The sequence below is a fragment of the Rattus rattus genome, chromosome 13, assembly GCF_011064425.1.
Source record: "Rattus rattus isolate New Zealand chromosome 13, Rrattus_CSIRO_v1, whole genome shotgun sequence".
In the NCBI taxonomy this organism is placed as follows: domain Eukaryota; kingdom Metazoa; phylum Chordata; class Mammalia; order Rodentia; family Muridae; genus Rattus; species Rattus rattus.
In genome coordinates, this window is record NC_046166.1 from 67,699,557 (window position 1) to 67,721,063 (window position 21,507).

General features: G+C 41.3%; 1 protein-coding gene across 1 annotated transcript in view; it reads left to right on the forward strand.

The window, feature by feature from the left end:
- The window catches only part of Csmd1 (CUB and Sushi multiple domains 1), a 1,514,424-nt gene that overhangs the window by 1,224,390 nt on the left and 268,527 nt on the right, over positions 1–21,507 (forward strand). Inside the window, exons 19-21 of the mRNA XM_032918494.1 lie at positions 9,191–9,307; positions 11,259–11,474; positions 16,047–16,235. Coding sequence (XP_032774385.1) covers positions 9,191–9,307; positions 11,259–11,474; positions 16,047–16,235 — 522 coding nt within the window. The remainder of the gene's footprint in view (positions 1–9,190; positions 9,308–11,258; positions 11,475–16,046; positions 16,236–21,507) is intronic.

The window sequence follows — 21,507 nt, forward strand, 5'->3', positions numbered from 1 at the left end:
AATAGATTACTGTATATCACTGCTTCTCTCAATTTTACTGTAAAAGTTGGGTAAATCCTTTATTTGTGACCACATGGATTTCTTTACTTATGAATAAGCCCCATTGTAACATTATTTCTTTAGAAAAGCATATAGGTACATGGAAAATAAATACTTAAATGTGAGTTATATACACATGTAACCTCAACTTGCCTTCCTGTCCCCAAACTGTAGGTACTCCTTTGAAAATGTTATATGTGTAATAAGCACCGTGGTTCTCTCAAAATGATAGGTACAAATAGCAGGCTCTTGGGAAGGTTGTTTTCAGGACTGTCAAGGACCGGAAATCCTTGACCTTCCACCAGACTCCTGGCTTAACCAGTGCATGGTCCATACAGATAAGAAATGGAACACTCAAGCTATATCACAGTCTTTGAAGGCACATACACAGAAGCAGTGGGAATTCTGGACTCTGGATAGAACTGTGAAGAGGGCTACTTATACACACGTGAGGATGGGCAACTGGGCATTATGACCGTCTTCAGGATCACACATTGTTCACTATGGGCAGAAAGCATCTGCGACAGTGTTCTTTGATGCTGTACATTGTCATATACCCCTAAGGTCACTCTATTTTGTTGCTTGTTTTGTTGAGACAGGATCTCATTGTGTAGCCCATCCAACTCCAGTCCCACAACCTTCCTGCCTCAGCCTCCAGACTACTGGGCCATGTTGTTTGGGATGCAAACTTTTCCACTGAGACTATGAGGAATTGAACTGGGAAGTCTTGGGACTGTGTGGTGACTGATGTATCCTTGCTTATTCAGTACCTTGTCACCACATGGTCAAGGCCCTTGGGTGGATATTAAAATACTGCATTCAAGTGAAAGGCTGTGCTTGACCCATTTGAAGTTGCCATTCTGAGGTGCATTCTTTTCAACAATCACCAGTACTGCGTGTTCTGTGTAAATAAATGTATAGACAGGAAATGACTTAGAAATGTAGGGGGCTCAGCTCTACTAGAATAGCCATATGATCAGTAATTGGCTAAGATGTTACAAGAGGCCAGTTATAAATGGCATTTTCTAGAGACAATAAAGCTGCATTAAACTTAGCCATTTTGTCTATTGTCTTCCAAGTCAAATTTATGCAAATTTGAAATCTGATTCATCCAAGGGGATCCCTAATGTGATTTGATATGCTACATTGTAGCACCTTTCTTTCCAGGACTAAAAAGCCTACAATGAAAGGTTATTAATAAATCTTCACATTTCAAGGGAGTTTAGAGTTCAGAATGAGAGTTTTATTTAGTCATGGTTGTTTACCCTGAGCTCTGAAAATCTCCTTGCCCTTTCTAATCTCACACAATCTCTTAAATCTCTCAGGTTTTTATTGCAATAAACCATACATCAATAGGAAATATAAACCTCTAAAAATTCATAGTTCTCAGCAAGGGAACATATATTAGAATTAATTATAATACTTTTATCTCACCTAAAAACAGATAAACCTTTCCTTTCTCTTTTCCAAGTACTACATTTGTTCCTTTTTGATGCCATGGTTAGCACACTACAATTTTAAAGGAATAAATTGAGCATTGGAGGCACTGTCTTCCTTCTATTTGGTAAAGGACAAATGCACAGATCATCTTAGAGATGTCGTTATTGAATATTTTTACAAACTGTTTATTCTTTCTGCAAACCTTTATTGAAAAAACAATTATGTTCATTGCCTCCTAACAGTTAACATAGCATAACATTCTACATAGTTTTACACTCACACACAGGAGCAAGTGAAGAAAGAAAAATGACTAGGAATGTGGAATGAAAAAATAATTAATACGACTTACAATGTGCAGTCCTCAGAGGCCTGGGAGGCATCTTTCAAAGTCTAGCTTCCTGAAGAGACTTGATTCTGGAGAAATAATTTGATTTGAGGCAAAAAAAATAAAAGAGAGAACAGAAAGATGTGGGACTGGGGTGAACACTGGTTGCTGAGAGTGGAGGAATGAAACACAGGTTGAAGTGTTTAACACTAGCGTCTGGGAATGGTCAGAACACAGAGTAATTAACTCAGCATCCCACAGCCAAAGTCCTTCATATTTGATAGTGGAAACAATTGTGGCTGTGTCTTAGGAGTTCTTGCCTTCTAAATGTGGGCCACCCTAATTTAACACTGCCTTAAACTACAGGGCATCTGTTCAATATTTCTTTTTAGAATATGAGTCTAATATAAATAAATAAGTAAATAAGGAGACATCGTCAGTGACTTCTGTTAACCATAGAAAGGCCATGAGTCATCCTGCAGTGGAGAGAAACTGAGGTACAGCTCTGCTTATTTAGTATCATACTCACAACATCACACACACACACATAAACACACACACCCATATACACACACATACATACATACACAAACACATATCTACATATTACTGAAAAGGAGAAAAGCAAGAAAGAAACGAAGCACATAATTTGTGTTTCATGTAGACTTTTTTGAAAGAAGATATGAGTACAAGTATAAGGGTTCAGTTAGATCGAAAGACCAAAATATACCAGCTAAAAGCATGAAGAGCAGGGCAAGTTCTGTGGCTTGGTGGTACAGCACAGGTCTAGCACATGTAAGTCCCTAGAGGCCTCTGTAGCATCACATACAAGGCAAGCTGAGCTGGGCATTGGCAGAAGTACCACATATAAGGCGTGACATTGAAGGTATAGGACAGAACAAAGACACAAAGCATGCTCCTGGAGTAGGTGGAGGGAAATAACTCAAGGAAGAGGCTGTGTGGATTTGAGGCTCTTCAGCTCCTGTGCGTACTACAGGCTAACTAACATGGAAACAGCATAATTTATAGCACGTCATTCTTCCCTCTCTTGTAAGCTTGTCTCATATAAAAGGACTCTAGCCTGAAGTATAGGCCCCATAGGTCAACTCCTACCATCTCCAGTGAAGGTAAATACTTAGCCTTAAACTTGTTAAGTCCCATGTCTTGAATCCAAGAAATGAAAATTGAAACTACAGTCTTCAATGTAATATTAGACATCTCTAACATCACAATCTTAGAGAAGACTTGGGTGGAGAAAGGAGGTGATGATTACAGCAAAGAATAACAGCAACATCCATGGGGTGGGGGTGGTCTGTGAGGTTTGCTGGAAGATGTGCATTACCCTCATGCTGGGACAAACAGAACAAAGAAATGACATCAGACCACATACCACTGAGCAATGCAGGAAGGATGAGCCCCACCTTAGTCCTACCAGCATCCCCTCACTTATGGGCATCTACCTTGAGTTAGGGACATTGGCTTGCCTTCCTTTTTCCATCTCAAGAGCATATTGTAGACGAAACATCTGGGCTGCTTTTGAGATCTGAAGGCTACTTGATATGGACTTGCAGAATAATTCTCACTTAGTTATCAATATTTGATCTTGGCTTTTCCTACTAGATTATAATTCCTAGATGTCAACGACTTCTTTGAGTGTTTATTTTGTATGCTCAAGAGCATGAAGAGTGTTAGTAAGACAGGGGTTAAGCTCTCAGTAATGATTTGCCAGGGAGCCTGAGAACTAACCAGAGGCCAGTACCAACTGATCATTGGTGGGACCTTACCTCAATACACCTGGGGAAAATGCCAACTTGCCCAACTCACCTTGCCCCCGTGCCCTTTTTTATTTTCTACATATTTTAGTCATCTTTCCAAGGGGCTTTTTGATAAAACTTATCTGTGTCCTGGATGGTGGGTAGATATTAGAAATACAAATGTCAAACTCACAGAGTAGCAAGCCTCAAGGAAATTAGAAGTAAGTTTTTACTGTAGCTTTTATAAGTATCCTGAAAGGCTCTAGAGTGCATGAAGAAATAGGTTCATGTAATTCAAATTCTATGTGGTTAAATTGGTGGCTCTGCCGAGGGAAGAGAGACATGGCCATCTATGAATAGTCAAATCCTGTAGGGATCCTGCAGGGAAAGTCTAGGTTTTATCTTATTCTCTTCTCTCTTTAGAATTAGCTGAGAATTTCATCCCATTCTATGTATATAAAATTCCCTTTTCTTTAAGCCTGTGGGCTTTGTGCAGGTATTTTTATTTAGAACATTGATAGTGGGAGGCTCAGAAAGTTCCGTGTATTCATCAGGGGATCAAGATTGACAGACGTCCACCTGACCTTAAAATTTCACCCTGTGTGGTCCAATTGGAAATACCCTGTGGCTCATTAGCACTCTTGGCTTTCTTAGCAGGAGGCAAAGTCACTGAAGAGCACCAGGGAGGCAGAGGCCTGCAGACCTCTGGTGATTACTGGCCCACTGGCTGAGGGAGTCACTACACTCTAGGCCCAGTAAAGAACTGCATCTCCATTCCCTAAGCAATGTCACTGAAGCATGACCTCTGACTTCCACATGAATACACATTTGCATACACACATTAGCCCGCACCCACAGAATGAACTGTGGATTTTGCGATTATTCAATGTAGTCGAATGTGAACTCCTTTTTAATGCCTTAAAGAGAATAGGTATGCTTTAGAATGCCTAGTTCCAGAAACACTGAATATACAGCATCTCAGTGTTACATAAAATACTATTTCTTATAGGTAAGTCCTTCATTAAACTTGAGAATTCATTGTGCTGATTTATGCCAGTCCCATAATAAATAAAAATTAACTGTTTACATCTTCTCCAATCAGAACCTAAGGCCTTTGTTTCCCCAGAGTCCTGCATACTCTGCTCCCATCTCTACTGTGCTTCCACAGCTTGGGTGCTGTTTTCTGTTATCTGTTCAAATCCATGGTACTGGTTATTCACCACGGTGCTGTCCTGTTTCTTGGTCAGTGTTTCCCACAGGAAACACTGCTTTCCATCTCCAGTCCTTTGCATGGGTGCTCAATATTATCACACTTCAGAGTTCCAAAGCTAACTCCCATTTTCCTGTGTTCACATATCTGAGTCCCCTTCCTGTGTCATCCTTAGGCTTCTAGATTGCAATCTCCCTACTGCTGTGCCAGTCCTGTGAGAAGAAAGTTATGATAGCTCTACAGTCTGTATTTGTTCCCCCCCCCCTCCAGCTGCCCATAACATCTGGCCATCTGCCTGCTCTTTCTCCCTGCTCCTTACAGAGCAGCCTTGTGATCTGGTTAAGTGCAACATAACCTATGTGCTCAACAGGCAGGGATCTAATGAGTCTCTTTATCGATCTCTGAAAAATACGAGCCTTCTACAATGACTTATGAAGCATAGGGACCCCTTTGAACAGTAGACTGCTCCGAAGACCTTCTCACCTTCCCTTGGTGCCATGCAGGTCTCTTCTGCAGACAAGCCTATACTAGTTGAGGGTCCCTTTTCCTTTCTCCATTCTTGCCACTTCAGGTCTGACATGATGCCTTGCAGCTCATGCTCTCTGGGGGTCCTTTCTCCTAGCTGCTCTGACAACCCATGTCAGTGCCTTGGCCTCAGCTCCCTTCCCCTGTGCTTGGTTCCATGTACAGGTATCTGTTTTCTTCCAAGATCTGTCATCGGAGTTGGAACGGTGATGGTCCTTGCGTTGCCGTGTGGCATCATTCCGTTACAGTTTTGTCTCATTTGCCATAAGGTTATCTTCCTTGGTTCCAAGGACAGTGTCTACCTGCAGGTTCTCAAAAATTCCTTGTTAGCCAAGTTGACTTCAAATTTATGGTTAATGTTCTAGCTTTCATCGTGAAGTATAGAGCCAATGGAACAATAAGATGGGAAAATCTAATGAGAACCTATTAAAATACTGTAGAAACGATCTTCAAGCATTTATGTTGGATTGGTTTTTCATGTGGCCATTCTTCTTAAGTATGCATTGTGGTGTGTTACACCCCCTTCAAATATTGATCAGAGAGCAGGAGGAAGTAAAACGTGTGTTTCATAAGTTATTCAGCAATCATGCAAATGTTAATTGTGAAAGTGTTTTCATAAAACAATTTTTAATTAGCCTACTGAGAAGAAGTTGTTCTAGAAATGAGTTAGGGAATGATGGTTCATTCTAGTTCAAAGGAGATGTTTCAAACTAGATGACCTATCTAGTTTGATAAAGGAAATATAAGCTCAAGTTCAGGCTATCCACATCTGCCAGACAACACAGATACCCCTCAAAGAACAGGGTGGAGAGCCATACAGACTTAGTGTTAAGCTTTGTTATACAGTGCAAGTTGCCCTCCCTTGTGGCTCAACTCTTTCTCTAGCACACAGGAAACCTGGGAAATTTGCAGACACAGGGTGGGAACACAGAGTAGTATGAACTGCTGAGTGTCACAATGTCTCAAAGTAGTAAGTGGGTGTATTACCCAGGGCTATACAGAAACAGAATCAGAATGAAGTCTACACACACACACACACACACACACACACACACACACACTCACACACTCACACACGCACATGCATACACACACACACTCACATGCACATGCATACACACACATACAGAGAGGAGAAAGGGAGGGTGGGAGGGAGGGAGGGAGGGAGAGAGAGAGAGAGAGAGAGAGAGAGAGAGAGAGAGAGAGAGAGTGAGAAATTTATTATGAAAATTTTTCATGTAGTAATGAGACCATAAGATGTCCATTTACAATTTAGTAATTACAAACATCTGAAAATAAGAGGTCAGTTCTCATCATAGGGCAATATAAAAGACCAAAGGCCAGAAGCTTCATAGGGATGATTAAGCTAGTAGGTGGAGGAGCTGTTGTTTGAACTATAACACAGGAGCGACAGTTCCCAAAGTCTCCTCTTGTGATAAACTGCAGGCTTTTTCTCTCTGTGCCTGGCTCACTTCCAACTATCACATTCCCCAGGTACACCCTGGCTATTGCATATAACAGCACCACCCTATTCTCTTCATGCCAAATGACTCCCAGTATGTGCAGATAGCATGTTGTCTTTGTTTATACATCTATCCATTGTTGTTTCTGTATGCTGGCTATCAGGAGGGTTTCTACAGTGTTCCGGATTGGGAGGACCTCCTTGATGCAGATTTCCTTCCCAAGCCTTGATGACTGTGTCGGGTGGACATTATTCAGCTCTTTTTTGGAGCATCTTCATGTTGCTTTCCATGTGAACTGAGCAAGTTTATTTTCCTAGCACTGGGTCGTGGTTTTATTTCTGTTTGCTGGGATAAATATCTCGACAGAAAGCTATTGATGAGAGAATGGGAATACTTCAGGTGACAGCAGTGACAGTACAGGGCCAGGAATTTGAAGCAAGTGGTCAAATGCATAGTCTAGAGGAGAGAGTTGAAAGCACATATGGTTACTACCCAGTAGCTTGTTCTACTCTATTAGACAAACTAAGAATAGTTTCAGATAAGGCAGTCCTCTGATACATATGTAGCTGAAGCCATGGACCCATCCATGTATATTCTTTGGTTGGTGATTTAGTCCCTGGGAGCTCTGAGGGATCGAGTTAGTTGATGTCGTTGTTCCTATGGGGTTGCAATCTCCTTCAGATCCTTCAGTCCTTCCTCTAACTCTTCCATTGTGGTCCCAGGGCTCAGTCTGATGACTGGCTGTGAGTATCTGCATCTGTCTCAATCATATAGTCAGATGCTGGCAGAGTCAGGGGGAGGGGGATGGCTAGAGGGTTGACGTGGGAATGGGTAGGTGGGTGGCAGAGCACTCTCTTAGAGGCAAAAGGGAGAGGGAATGGAATCTGGGGATTTGCAGAGGGGAGACCAGGAAGGGGTACAACCTTAGAAATGTAAATAAATAAAATAACCAATAAATAAAATTAAGAATAATTGCTTAGACATATCCAGGATCTGAATGATCCCCATTGGGACTCTCTTCCCATTTGATTTTAGAGTATATCAAGTTGACAAAAACTATCAATCACACATAGTGTGAGAGATAATTTACACTGAAAATCAAAGAGGTTACTCTCATAGAAGTACACACAGGACACAACAGGGCCAAAAGCGGCTGAACGTGCACTATGGTAGAGAAAGAGTTATTCTGTACTACTGTGGTACAGGGTGACTGTAACTGACATGAATCAATTGAATGCTTCAAAAAAAAAAAACCAAAACAAAACAGAACAAAAAACAAAACAAAACAAAAAACAAAACAAAACAAAACAAAAAAACAGCATGGGGTATTTTAATTGTTCTCAGAACAAAGAAGCAATGAATGTGTTTGGAGATAGTAATTCCATTGACTTCAACTTTATCATTAAGCATTACACTCAGGAACCTATGTGCCACAATTGTCTGTCAGGTATAGAAGCTCCGTATCTGTCTACAAGTGTGTGTCTACTTACATATGAGTATGGAAGTAGGTGCATGGGTCTGTCTGAAAAGAAAACTGGAAGAGGAAAGAAGTTATTTCTCTCATCAAAAATTATGTCTTTTACACAATTATATGCATATATGTAATATACTTTTATTTTTAAATATTTTTGCACTTATACATATATTTTAATCAAATCCTTATCTCCATTTTAGTCTGTCCAATTCATTCTCTGTCTTCTTTCCACTCTTCCCTCTCAAATTTCATGTGCTTCATTTTTTAAGTACAGCAAATCCACTTACTGCTCCTATCTGTGCATGGTTGTGGGCCATTCATTGGAGCATGGATGGCCTCTCAGGGAATGCATCCCAGAAGAGAATTGACCTTCTTTCTACAGTACTCACCACTTACCAATACCTCCTGATCTAGGGGTGGAACTTCATAATCCCCTTCCCATACAAATTAGGATATAAGCGGGCTGATCTTGTCCTGGTCACATCCACTCAATCCAGCTGCTGTGCCTTCATGTGTGCCGTGTTATTTATAAATCTGTCAAAAATCCCCAAAGCTCCTGTTGTATTGCTATCAACTAGTACTTTCCTGCTCAAAGTCCTATAAATAACTTTATGGTTCTTAAATATTTGAGTTAGTTTGACTATGACATATTGTATTGCAAGAATTTTGAATTCACTGCAGGACTGCTAAGAAGTCCCACCCTGGGGGATAGGAATGACAGCTTAAACATATCCCCAGTTCTCCAGATGTATTGACTGTCCTACTCTCCATTGAGTTAGGTCTTGGGGCTGTGCTGTGATAGAGACAGCTGCTCATGAACTGGCATCTCATAACTGCAAGCAAAACAATGTCTAGGTTTCAAAGTTATCCTCTGTTGGTGCGTATGCAGATTCACTGTCCATCTAGAAGTCCTCCATCCTATCAATCGCTGTGGACTGCTCATGTTTTCTGTTATTTCAGCCCTGTGTGGAGGCTACATCCATGGAAAGAGTGGGACTGTCCTTTCACCAGGATTTCCAGACTTTTATCCAAACTCTCTGAACTGTACATGGACCATTGAAGTCTCTCATGGCAAGGGTAAGACCAAGGGTAGGGTCTTAGCACAAGCAATGCACAACGGAGAGCAGGGCTAGAGAAAAAAGTAAGGATGGGGAGCACGGGCTAGAGGAAACAGTAAGGATGGGAGTACGGCTAGAGGAAGCAGTGAGGAAAGGCCAGGAGAATGCATACATTTTCATGGTTTTCAAGTCCTTAACTTTTATTTTGATAAGAATAAATGCAAACAACATCTTGGTCTCATTGAAGGGTTAAACAGAAGTCATTTTTGTTGTTGTTCTGCATTCAGTAACCTGGCTGTATATGTGCATATAAACTTGGAAATTAGATGTAATGATAAGGAAATGAGCTTTAATTAAGTAAAATGTGACTATTGATTCAATATAAGAAGAGCGGACTTTTTTTTAACTTCTATAATATGTCTGAGAACCACCTGTGCTTCTGTTCTGAGTCTCTAAGGCATTGTCCTTATAATAATTGTCAGATCTTCACTTAATCCAATGGTGTTTTAGCAGCATAGATTCTTTCATCCTTACACAGATAGTAAATGCAAAAGAAGCAAATTAGCATTCTGTGCAGGAAATATACATTATCAATGCTGGGCTTAGCAAGGTACCCTGGGTATGTTCTTATATCTATAACTATATGTTATTTTTAAAGAACCTTTAAAAAACTTTGGTCAGTAGACTTTGCCTTTCAACATATATTGAAACTCTACTTGGTGTTTTATTGACCTAGATGTTACGATGACCTGCATGTTACTGCACCCTAATGGATACGTTTACATTCTTCCACAAGTATATATTTAAACATGGAGAAGTAACTCAGCAGTAAATAGCATAAGAGCACATCCTTGCAGAGGACCTGAGTTCAAATCCAAGCACCCACATCAGTCAGCTCACAACAACCTATGACTCCAATTCCAGAAAGGCCAGACACCTCTGACCTCTGAGGGTACATGCACTCTCAGGCACATATCTACACAGAGACTCCTGAATGCACATATAAATCAAAATAGTAAATCTCTAAGGGAGGAAGGAAGGGAGGAAGGAAGGAAGGAAGGAAGGAAGGAAGGAAGGAAGGAAGGAAGGAAGGAAGGAAGCAAGAAAGATATGGTCTTGAAGTAGGTCAAATAAGCAGATTATTGGTAAAAGAGATTTTTTTGATTAAAAAAATGTAAATCCTTAAAGGAATCCACTTATATATCAGTTTATTTGCTTCAGCAAAGAAACTCAGAGATAGTGCATTATGAGTGATTTCTATGAAGAATGAAGACATCATAAGGTTTACAAAGCTCTAAATTCAAGAGAATTTGCCCTCCTCAGTGTATACTCACACATGATATCTCCAAACTAATACTTCTATAAGTGGGGCATGAAAATGGAGAGGTTTTCTTTGTTTTGTCTCTGGGATGAACACTCCCCCGAGTCTGGTGATCATTCATGAATACAGTCAAGCATTGACATAATTATTGCACTTATCAAACCGTACCTGCATCTACAGATTCCTTTGTGGTTTTGCCTATATAGATAACTACACTAACACCCATATCAACACAGAGAGACATCTCTACACACCTGTGATGGTATCTATGTTGCCCTCATGAACCTCAGTATCATGCCTATGCTGATATTTAGTTAGTTTCTTTATCTCCACCTAGATCTGTGATTATATCAGTAGCTACATACAGCCCCTCTGTACCAACAACCATATCCATATCTGCACCAAAGACCAGGGCAGCGACTGATTAGACAACTATTTGAGCATTTGTTTTTGTTTGACTCTTCTTCTTGAATGTAGAACAGCCCTATCTAATTTCTCTCTGAAAGTTCAAAGTTAGAATCATACAAGATAATTTTAATATTTAACAATTTAAGGTATTTTGATCCAAACCTTTGATGTCTGTAATTATGCCTAGAAGAGATTCCTTTCAGCTGCAGTTAAATCGACTATCCCCGCCCTCATCTCTCAGGAGTGCAGATGAATTTCCACACCTTTCACCTTGAAAGTTCCCACGACTATTTGCTGATCACAGAGGATGGGAGTTTCTCAGAGCCGGTAGCCAGGCTCACTGGGTCGGTCCTGCCTCATACCATTAAGGCTGGCTTGTTTGGAAACTTCACTGCGCAACTCAGGTTCATCTCTGACTTCTCCATCTCCTATGAAGGCTTCAACATTACGTTTGCAGGTAAATTTATTCTTTGTCTTCTTTGTGGTTTCTCTCTTTGGCCATACTCTGTCTCTTTTGTCTCTCCTCTCTCCCCTCTCTCCTCTCCCTCTCCCTCCTCTCTCCCTCTCCCCCTCTCCCTCTCTCTCTGCTCTCTCTCTCTCTCTCTCTCTCTCTCTCTCTCTCTCTCTCTCTCTCTGTGTGTGTGAGAGAGAGAGTGTTTAATGCCCTCTCTGTCCTCAGCAAAATTTTGATCCATAGGGTATAAAGGCTGAGCTTATGATGCTGTCCGGCAAGTAAATTCTCTTCCTTGGAAATTGGTAAACAAAACTCTAAAACTCTGTTTCTTGATAAAGATTTCTTGCTCGCTTCCCCTCAACCATTCTAACAGCTCTGAGCACACCGTGCTCATTGGGATCAATGTACAGGGGCAGCTAACATTGACTCTTGCCTCTCCAATGGAGACTCACACACAAAGGAAGACAGTTCCTTTATCAGAATTATACATGGTGACAATATCCTAACACAGTCAAGAAACTTTGGTTTTTTTAACTGTTTTTTTTTTCTTTAACTGTAGTAGATAGTGATATGTGTGTAGGCTTCCTGGAGCATTTGACACTTTTTACACAGGTGTGACTGCATATTTGTGTTGCTTTTACATAAGTAATCTTGGCACATGTGATAAAAATGCGGATCCAAGTGAAAAAGATAAATCTGATGTTTTAAACAAGGCCCCAAGAGCACTCTTCTTCCATTGTCTACACACCCATTGACAAGGAGTGAGCTCCCACCATTAATGGGAGTGAACAATTACACTTTCTTGTGCTGCCTGCCTGGATGTCCTGACCAAGACCCAGTTTCATTCATTATAGTTCAGAAGTAATTCAGCTTTGTAATACAGTCTCCAATGACCTTAGTTACCTGTGATTTCCTCTGTGCATAAGATCTCAAGTCTAAATGCCAGAAAAATTATCAGAGGCATGTGATAATTGTTATAATATTTGATGATTTATCTATATCCTACATGTAGCAGCCTCCTGCCATCTCCCACCAGCAGCTCTATGTCCCGTTTGTCACCTGGCAGATGCTTTATCACTTGTTGCATGAAGTTGTGTTATCTAACATGGAATCCCTCTCAAAAACAAAAACAAAAATAACAAATTCCTGTTTTTTTTTCTAATTCCAAAGGGCTTTGATTATTTTAATTTGACTCTGTTGATTTTCTTTCCCTGTCTTGTCATAAAAGAGCTTTCAGGACTGGCTCAAACACATGCTTTCTTGGAATTTTACTGTAGTCATAGTAATGATGAAATTGGCCACATTATCAATCAAAGACTTCAGTCTCCTCATGCTAGTGACTAAGACTCTCCTCTGTAGTTTCCTTAGATGATCTGTTAGGGTCATTGTGAGAATTTCTTTCCCCTCTATGTTCTTGTACCCTGATCTATAATGAGTAAAATGGGATACTCTAGAGGACATGGACGTGAGGCCCATAGCTGTCTCCCATGTGCATTACCCAGGGGACTATGCACTTTCTATTCATCTGTCCCTATCTTCTTTTAAGTTCTACTGCTACCTGCACATAGTCAGGTCTTTGGATTTCTGCCTCAGTCCATCTGTGGTGCTGTAACAGAACATCTCAGACTCTGAGGAAGAAGAGAAATTCCATTGTCACAGGTCTGGTTGCTGAATGGTCACAGAGCTGCATTCTGGTATCTGGCATTGCTTCTGAGCTACATCATCACATGGAAGAAGAGAAGAGAGGCTGCTGCCTTGCCTCCTTCTTCCACAGTGTTCAAGTGAACCCTTTCAGGAGAGTAATGCCCAATATCCATGCATCACATAACATTGAGCCAATCATTCAGAACAAAGCAACTACAAACTTCAGAAGTTAAACCTCAACCCAACTGTTCCTTTCAGAGCCCATTTCAGCCATCATGAGTATCATGGCACAGAAAATACTGGTTTTGGTCTTTGGAGCTCTTGTGGGAAATCTAGTTCTAGATGAATTCAGTTTATTAGGCATGGGGTTCGGCAGCTATAAAGGTAACATCATGGCCATCAGACCTGAAGAGATCTTTTTGTTCTCTCTCAGCTCATGGTGCTGGGCAAAGCTGCAGGGTGGCAACTTGAGGGAGAAGTAGAGATGAGCACATTCTTGGTGGGAGGAGCTCCCTACAGCCATTGCACCACTGAACCACAATGCATTTGTGTGGGGGGAGGTCTCACTGCCTTTCACCTCTTAGAACTCCATACTCAGTGGTACTGTCATAATGGCAACTGAATTCCCACAGGACCTCTGAAAGACATAGAAGGACCCACAAAATGTGTATTTTTTTAATTTTTTTCCATCTTTATTAAATTGGGTATTTCTTATTTACATTTCAAATGTTATTCCCTTTCCCGGTTTCCAGACCAAAATCCCCCTAACCCTTTCCCTTCCCCTTTTATATGGGTGTTCCCCTCCCCATCCTCCCCCATTACCTCCCTCCCCCCAAGAATCCCATTCATTGGGGGTCCAGCCTTGGCAGGACCAAGGGCTTCCCCTTCCACTGGTGCCCTTACTAGGCTATTCATTGCTACCTATGTATTTTAATGCTGTTTATTGATTTTCCTCTGCCACTCACATCTAGAGGGGATGATGCTGCTTTCCACTGTTGAGCTGTTAGTCATAGGCATGGAGAAGGGCTCACTCAGTGCTTCATTTCACTTTAACCATTCAGCAAATATTGCAGAGCAGCTTCACTGTAACCTTCCTGAGATATGGCCCTGTGTGACGAGGTGAGCTGCTTCTATGGAAGCCGATTCCCTCACTCCATACATGGCAGGCCCTGGAGCACACAGGTTCCTGCTGACATGAAAAGCAAACAGACAAAAATAAGGAAGATAATATTCCAAATGAAAACCTTCCGTTTGAAAGGAAGATACACTATCCAGAGCAATAGATTTCTTTTATGCTGTAAGAATTATAAATGATGGGGCTTGGTGGCTCTACTGGTAGGACGCCTTCCTGATGCTTTAGCTGGCTTTAAATGGCTCTACCAGTAAGAACACATTTTGCTCTTGCACCTGACCTGGGTTCAGTCCTTAACACCAATCTCTTCTGACTTTCATAGGCACCAGGCCCATATAGAGTGCACATACATACACACAAGTCAAACATTCACACATATAAAAGAAAATGAGTGCACACACATCCTAGAAGAAAACCTATGGAGGATGCACACTGCCAGTGTTCATCATAAAATGGTCAATATATAGCAACTCAATTCAGAAGTCATGGCTATGTGCCATCAGTCTTCCAGGGAATTTTTGTAACAATTACTCCTCAGTAAAGCGTCCATTGTGTCTGTTCTGCCTAGTTTTTGTTGTCAGCTTGACAAAGCATAGAGCCACCTGGGAAAGGGGAATCTTAACTGAGGACTTGATTGGAATATAGTGGCCTGTGGGCATGTCCTGGCTGCTAGTTGATGTGGGAAAGCACCTCCTAAGGTAGGATCATCCTTGGGCAAATGGTCCTGGCTGTATAAGAAAACAGACTAAGCAAGCCAGAGAGCGAGTCAGTGAACAGTATTCCTACATTTGAGTTCCTACCCGGACTTTCCTCTGTAAAGCATTGTTACCAGGAAGTACGAGCCAAACAAACGTTTTCCTGCTGTATGTTGCTTTTAGTCAGTGTCTAATCACAGCAACAGAAAGGGAAACAGAGCAGTTCTTCATACCATTTCCCATCTCCAGACTCCAGGAACATTCACCTGGCCTGTGACCTGGCGCTGACATGACTGTCTGGGACATGGAAGGAAGGTTTCAGATGGAGCAAGCAGTAAGAGACTAGAGAATAGGCATCTGCTCTCCCTCATTGTGCTCCTGACTTAGAGCGTCTTAGCACCTCCAGAGACAAACGGGAGGACCAATGGCAAACCATCACCAACCTGCAGGCAGTTTGATTCCAATCAGCAGCTGAAGGCATGAAGCTGACACAGAAGATCCTCCAGGATGCGATCCTTCTGAAGACATAGTCTCCATGGGCAGCCAGATATCAGACCATGACGCTTTGCTTAAAACTTACTTAGTGCTTACTTAGTGACTTATAGAAATTTCTAGTTGACAAAATATATTCTGTTGTGTATCAATAAAACCCGCTTCATACATTGAGAATAGCTGTGCTGCATACATACCTGTTTGCAGGTGACTTGGCCATGATGAGCTAATGGTTAACATTAGGCTTGGCCCTGCGCTGCCTTCCGCCCTGTGCCTTCATGAAAAGTACATCTAAGGAGAATGCAGAACTGCCTTCAGCAGCTGTAAAGTCAAGGAAATTGATTCCATTCTCTCAACATGACAGAGAGAAATGGTTCATCCCATTTTACCTTATTACACATATAGGTTTGCACTGTAAACTACTGAGACTTATGCTAGAATCCATGGGACAAAAGCAGAATTCATATGACAAAAAAGAGTGAAATGGAAGAAGGGAAAGAGAGGGTGAGGGGTGAAAGGGAACTATGTTTCAGTGTTCTATCTTTGTTTGTGTCAAATATTTTTGCTTGCTTCCCAGGCCCAATACCCTCACCCTGTCTCTTTTGTTTCCAGAATATGACCTAGAACCCTGTGATGACCCTGGAGTCCCTGCCTACAGCCGCAGAATTGGGTTCCAGTTCGGTGTGGGTGACACCCTGGCTTTCACCTGCTTCCAGGGATACCGCTTAGAAGGTGCAACCAAGCTTACCTGCCTGGGTGGGGGACGCCGAGTGTGGAGTGCACCTCTGCCAAGGTGTGTGGGTAGGTGGCCACACGCTTTCATTTCATTCATCCATGGGCAGTGGGTCAGGAGACAGAGAGAGGACTGGGCAGGAATGGCAGAGACTGGAACTGGAATAGACTGGGCTCAGGGGAGCTACCTCACATTTCGAGCTTGACTTATATCATGTACGAACTGTGTATCTGTCAGCTAGAAGGTTGGAAGCTAGAAAAGGGAACCCAGTGACTCTGTCAAGGAAAAAAATAGTTTATGTTAAAAAAAAGAAAGAAAAAGAAAAATGGGGAAAAGGAAAATGCTAGAAGCCATGCTATAGAAACACAAGTTCTACCATTGCTGAGATCAACACTCCCTGTGATGACACAGGCAGTTCAGAGGAGTGACTTTGTTGTCCCTGGGAGCCCTTCCTTGTGGGTTTGTTGTGTGATCTAGAAAAGAAGCATCAGTGGTGTTTCAGCTCAGAGTTATCTGTGAGGAGGAGACAGCTTTTCTGCTGTGAGGTGTAGCACAGTTCAGTTTATTTGCAAGGAGTTTCTGAGGACATAGATCTATCAGTGCAGAAGTTCAGAACAGTGGTGCCATTCTCCTGTTGGGCACTGTGCTAGTCGGAGGGACTGGGGGAGCAGAGCCACCATTACCACCTTTGTTTTAACACGAGACTTCTGTGAATCCTGAAGGCCTGGTCTGTTATTCCTGAGACAGAGACTGACAGCTGTCACTCAATCACAACACTCAGCAAATCAACAGAGGTCTGTTCATGACCACACATCCTAAAATGGAAACCATGTGAGAGATTGGCCATGTTTTCCCTAAGACTACTGTGTTTACAGAAGTGTATGAAAGGGTCATTCCAAAGGCCCTGGCCACAAAACAGAGGCAGGCTTAGTATCCCTAAGAGAGACAGGTCATGAACCAGAAGCAGGCTTGGGATCCCTGAGAAAGACTAAATAACAAGAAATTCTCAGAAGGTTAGCAGGATATGCCTATATTTCTCCACAGCTCTGCGTTTCTTTTATTCTAGGCATGACTTAGTACTTGTTTGGAGTCCAAAAGTCAATGCTGGACTTTGCCTCCTCATGAGTCTCAGAGGATCAAGACTCAACTGTAGATGAAATTAAGTCATCATCAAAAGTGTTTTTCTTCCTCCTCTTTCTCTTCTTCCCTGCATTCTCATCCTGTGTTGAAAACAGAGCTCAAAGTTCCAAAGACTATCTAGACACTGCTCTGTTTATGTTCTGAGAATTTCTCAGACTTCCCTAGGATGGAATCTCCATGTTTAAACACTTTCACAATTACAGTTTGAGTTTTCTGGGGAAACCCACTTAAATGAAATCAAGCAGTTGGTCCAGAGATTGTGACATTGACTTCTTATGCTGTTTTACTTGAATTCATCATTACAACTCTGGTTTTCTTGATAAACATGATTTTGCACTGTTGTCTTACATGAGAAACAATTTACTGAGTTTTGCCTGGAGGGTACTGTGAGCTTTGCCTGTCTTGATTTATTTACTTGGTGCTGTGTCTAGACAGTAAGCATGGTATTACCAGCTCTATCTCAGAGTTACAACCTAAACAGAATCTTGTCAGGAAATCTCATAGCTTGTAGAATGCCAAGCAGCAGATGCCTTTGGCTTTTACCCACCTACATCTCTAGGGAGAGCCCACACAGGGCTTACATTGGCCTCCCCTCTTTTCAGCCTTTTGTACTTCGCCAGCTGCTGACTGTATTTCTTTCCAGCACAACAGGTTGCAAGACACCTGTGTGAAAGAGTCATAAGCTGCACTGAATCCAGCAGACCTAAGGCAGACCTTGCACCACCTTGGTGTCTGCAGTTGCCCACACTCCTAGGCTTCCGGTTCCTATGACTTTGCCCAACTATGCAACTTATAATCAGCTCTGACTCTGGGAGCTTTGCTGTTCCTACACTGAGGATCCTGGGTCCCGATTGACCCCTCAAGACTATGGAAAGAAATCATCTACTCTGGGAAACTCACATGCTTCTTCATAGAAACCTAAGTCAATTCTGATCTCACTCAAAAGGAACCTTCTCTACTATATTAAAATTATGATTATTATCATTATCATCATTACTATTATTTTACATATTCACTTTACATCCTGCTCACTGTCCATGTTCCAATCATCTCCTCCTGCAATCTTTCCCCCCCTCCCCTCCCCCCTTCTCCTAGTGGCTGGGCCCCCACCTGGTTATCTCCCCCACATATCCTGGCACATCAAGTCATCTCTATGAGGCTAGGTGCATCCACTCCCACTAAGGCCAGACAAGGCAACCCAACTAAAAGGAAATATCCCATGAACAGACAACAGCTTTTGGAATAACCCCCACACCAGTTGACGAACCTTCTTTTAATGATGGCCATGACAGACTCTCCCCACCTTGGACTGCTCTCACCCGATATGTCTTTGCCTGAGCCAACAAAGTGTTTGACCTCAATACTTCAGTGTTCTGTCTGCACCCCTTTACCTGTCTTTATGTATCCCAATGGGGGTGGCTTGGACCACCCAGACAAGTTGTTTTCTCCTGTTTACCAAACACATGCGCACACACACACACACACACACACACACACACACACACACACAGACACACACACAATGTACTTTCAGATCTTCTGTGGTTCCTGCCTCATGGAACTTGCTTAGCTTCATTATCACCCTTTAGACATAGATTTCTTTTGCTGGAACTCTAAGAGCTAACTCTTCATCAGATAGATATAACAGACTTCTTTAAACCCTTCCCTGTTCTGAAATCTTTGATCAATAGATACTATCTCTTCTTTCATTAAGGTTATGAAAATGCAATTGATTTTTTCCCCCTGGCCCAAACTTATGATCCATCAGAATGACTGCAGGTTGATTATCCCTAGCAAATATGTACTACACAGGTTATAGTGAAGACATATTTCAAGTGAATGAACTTATGATGTATATTTGAATAAAAAAATATCCAACCACACTTTCTGGACAAAGTATCCTTTAAAAGATTACAAAACCTCAAGACAAGATTCTCCAGTCAGTGGTTATACATTCTTCAGAGAGACATAATAAGGCAAAGTATTCTGCCTGGATTTGGCTTATTTGGCACTAAATTTACTGATAAGTCATTTGGCATTCTCTTTAGATATCACCATTTTCACCTGACGAGTCTTTAGTTCCTTTATATTTCTTTAATATTTTGTTTAAATTTTTAAAGTTTTGTTTTGATTATTTTATATACTTCTGTCTGAATGTATGTGGACATATGTGTACAGGTGTCTTTGAAGGTCAGAGGGTACCAGCTTCTCTGGAGCTTGAAGGTCACTACAATTGTGGCCATTTGCATGTAGGTACTGGAAAGTGATGATCCCCTCCAAGAGTGGCAAGTGTTCTTAACTGCTGAGTCATATTTCCAGACCGTCTGCTCATACATTTTAAAGAAAATTAATAGCTAAATTTTCATTTCTGTCTATTCTTAATGGTTTATCCAATGAGAACCCTAATTGGGAAAAAGGGTGTCGTATAAAATAAACTGATTTGACAGTCCCATTGTAGGCACTTTCTAGATATCTTGAGTTAATATAGGACCTATACTTCATTGATGAGGGCTTCCTCTGTTCTGGACACAAGTGAGCAGCTTGCTTCAAGTCTGGTGACATAGATATTGTTGCTTCTGTTTTATGGCTCTTTTCTTTTTCTGTTCCAAAGCTTGCATCTGTGTAGGTGAAATTGAATAACTACTTCTGGCCATTTCATGACAGTCTTAGAGGCCCCACTATAAATTATATATATTTTTTCTCCCAGCAGTATCATGCCCAAACCCCAGTGGCCTGTATGACCTGTATGACGTCTCATGATCACAGAGTTATGCAGATGTGCCAATCTCTGAGGTGACTTAAGCATGATTCTAGTTTAAGCCCCAAAGAGGCAGCATGGAAGGTTATATTCCACATAAACAAATCTAAAGAATTAGTATCTCCAGTAAAACAACCTTCCTGTGGTTGAATATTTGTTGGTCCACATAGATGGCATTTGACTAATGCTTGGGTGTCAGCCTCAGCCTGCATCTGAGCAGTGTGCACCTGCAGGTCTTCATGCTTAACCTTGTGGGAGTCCTGTGTTGCAGCAGCTCTCAAAGTAGAGAGACACTTGACTTCATAGATTGATGCCACTCTATGTAGAATGAATAGAAGAACCAACTGATCCCCTCCCATCATAACCAATTTTATTTTAATTAATTTAGTCCTAAAACTCTCAAAAATAGTCCAATTTTTCATTAATGTTTCATTAGGTTCTCTATAAAGATGAAAGAGATTCATATCAAGGGGTATTATATTCAAGCACTTTAGAGAACTATTAGATGAACTATTGAAAGAATTTTTAAAGACTTAAAAAGGGAAACGTTTAATTGCTGTGATGATGAAGTGGATTCCTTGAACAAAGCTCAAAGAATTTTCAACTCGTGGATCAGTTCACTTGGCAGTTTTCTGAGCATCCGATTCATCACTGTGGATGCCATGGTTTCTGGAGTGACTCCCCCTGGGATGGAAGACCAGGGTCAGGGACCTCTCAGATGCTTGGGTATATTATAGTTCTCACTTGTTGTTGTCCATCTTTGCAAATTGATAGGCTTAATTTCTAGAGTAGGCTATCTGTGACAGGTCATGTAGCATGATGGATTATAACTAATCAAAGACTATTACTGTTCAGTCTGTAAAAATTCTCTACTTGGTAAATTCATAATCATAAAAAAAACAGGAACAATTTAGCAGTGTTGGTCTACTGTTATAGAAACAGTTTCCAAATCTACACATTCTACTGTGTTATAATCTCTTAATTGATAAATAGGACTAAATAACATGTAAATAACTGTGTATTAATATTTCTATGTAAAATTGCATATAGGTGGATGGAATGATTAATGCAAGAAAGAAGTAATAAACCTATAGATACATATACACATATGATAAGTAGCTGATAGATAGTTGATTCATAATTCATAGATAGAGAACAACATAAACAAACAAAACAAGCAAACAAAATTCTCTTAAAATCCTGGTGGTATGCAGGGTTTGGAGGCAAGGGAAATCCTGTTCCCTCATGATTAAAACAAGGGAAACAAACTGCTTGAAATTGAGTTCTAGGCAGTTGATGTTACAGAGAACTTGGTCCCCAGACTGCCCATGCAGAGATGATGATGATGACGATGACGACGACGATGACAATGGTGGTGGTGGTGGTGGTGGTGGTGGCAGTTGTGGTGGTTGTGGTACCATTTCTCAGTAGTGTGCATTTTC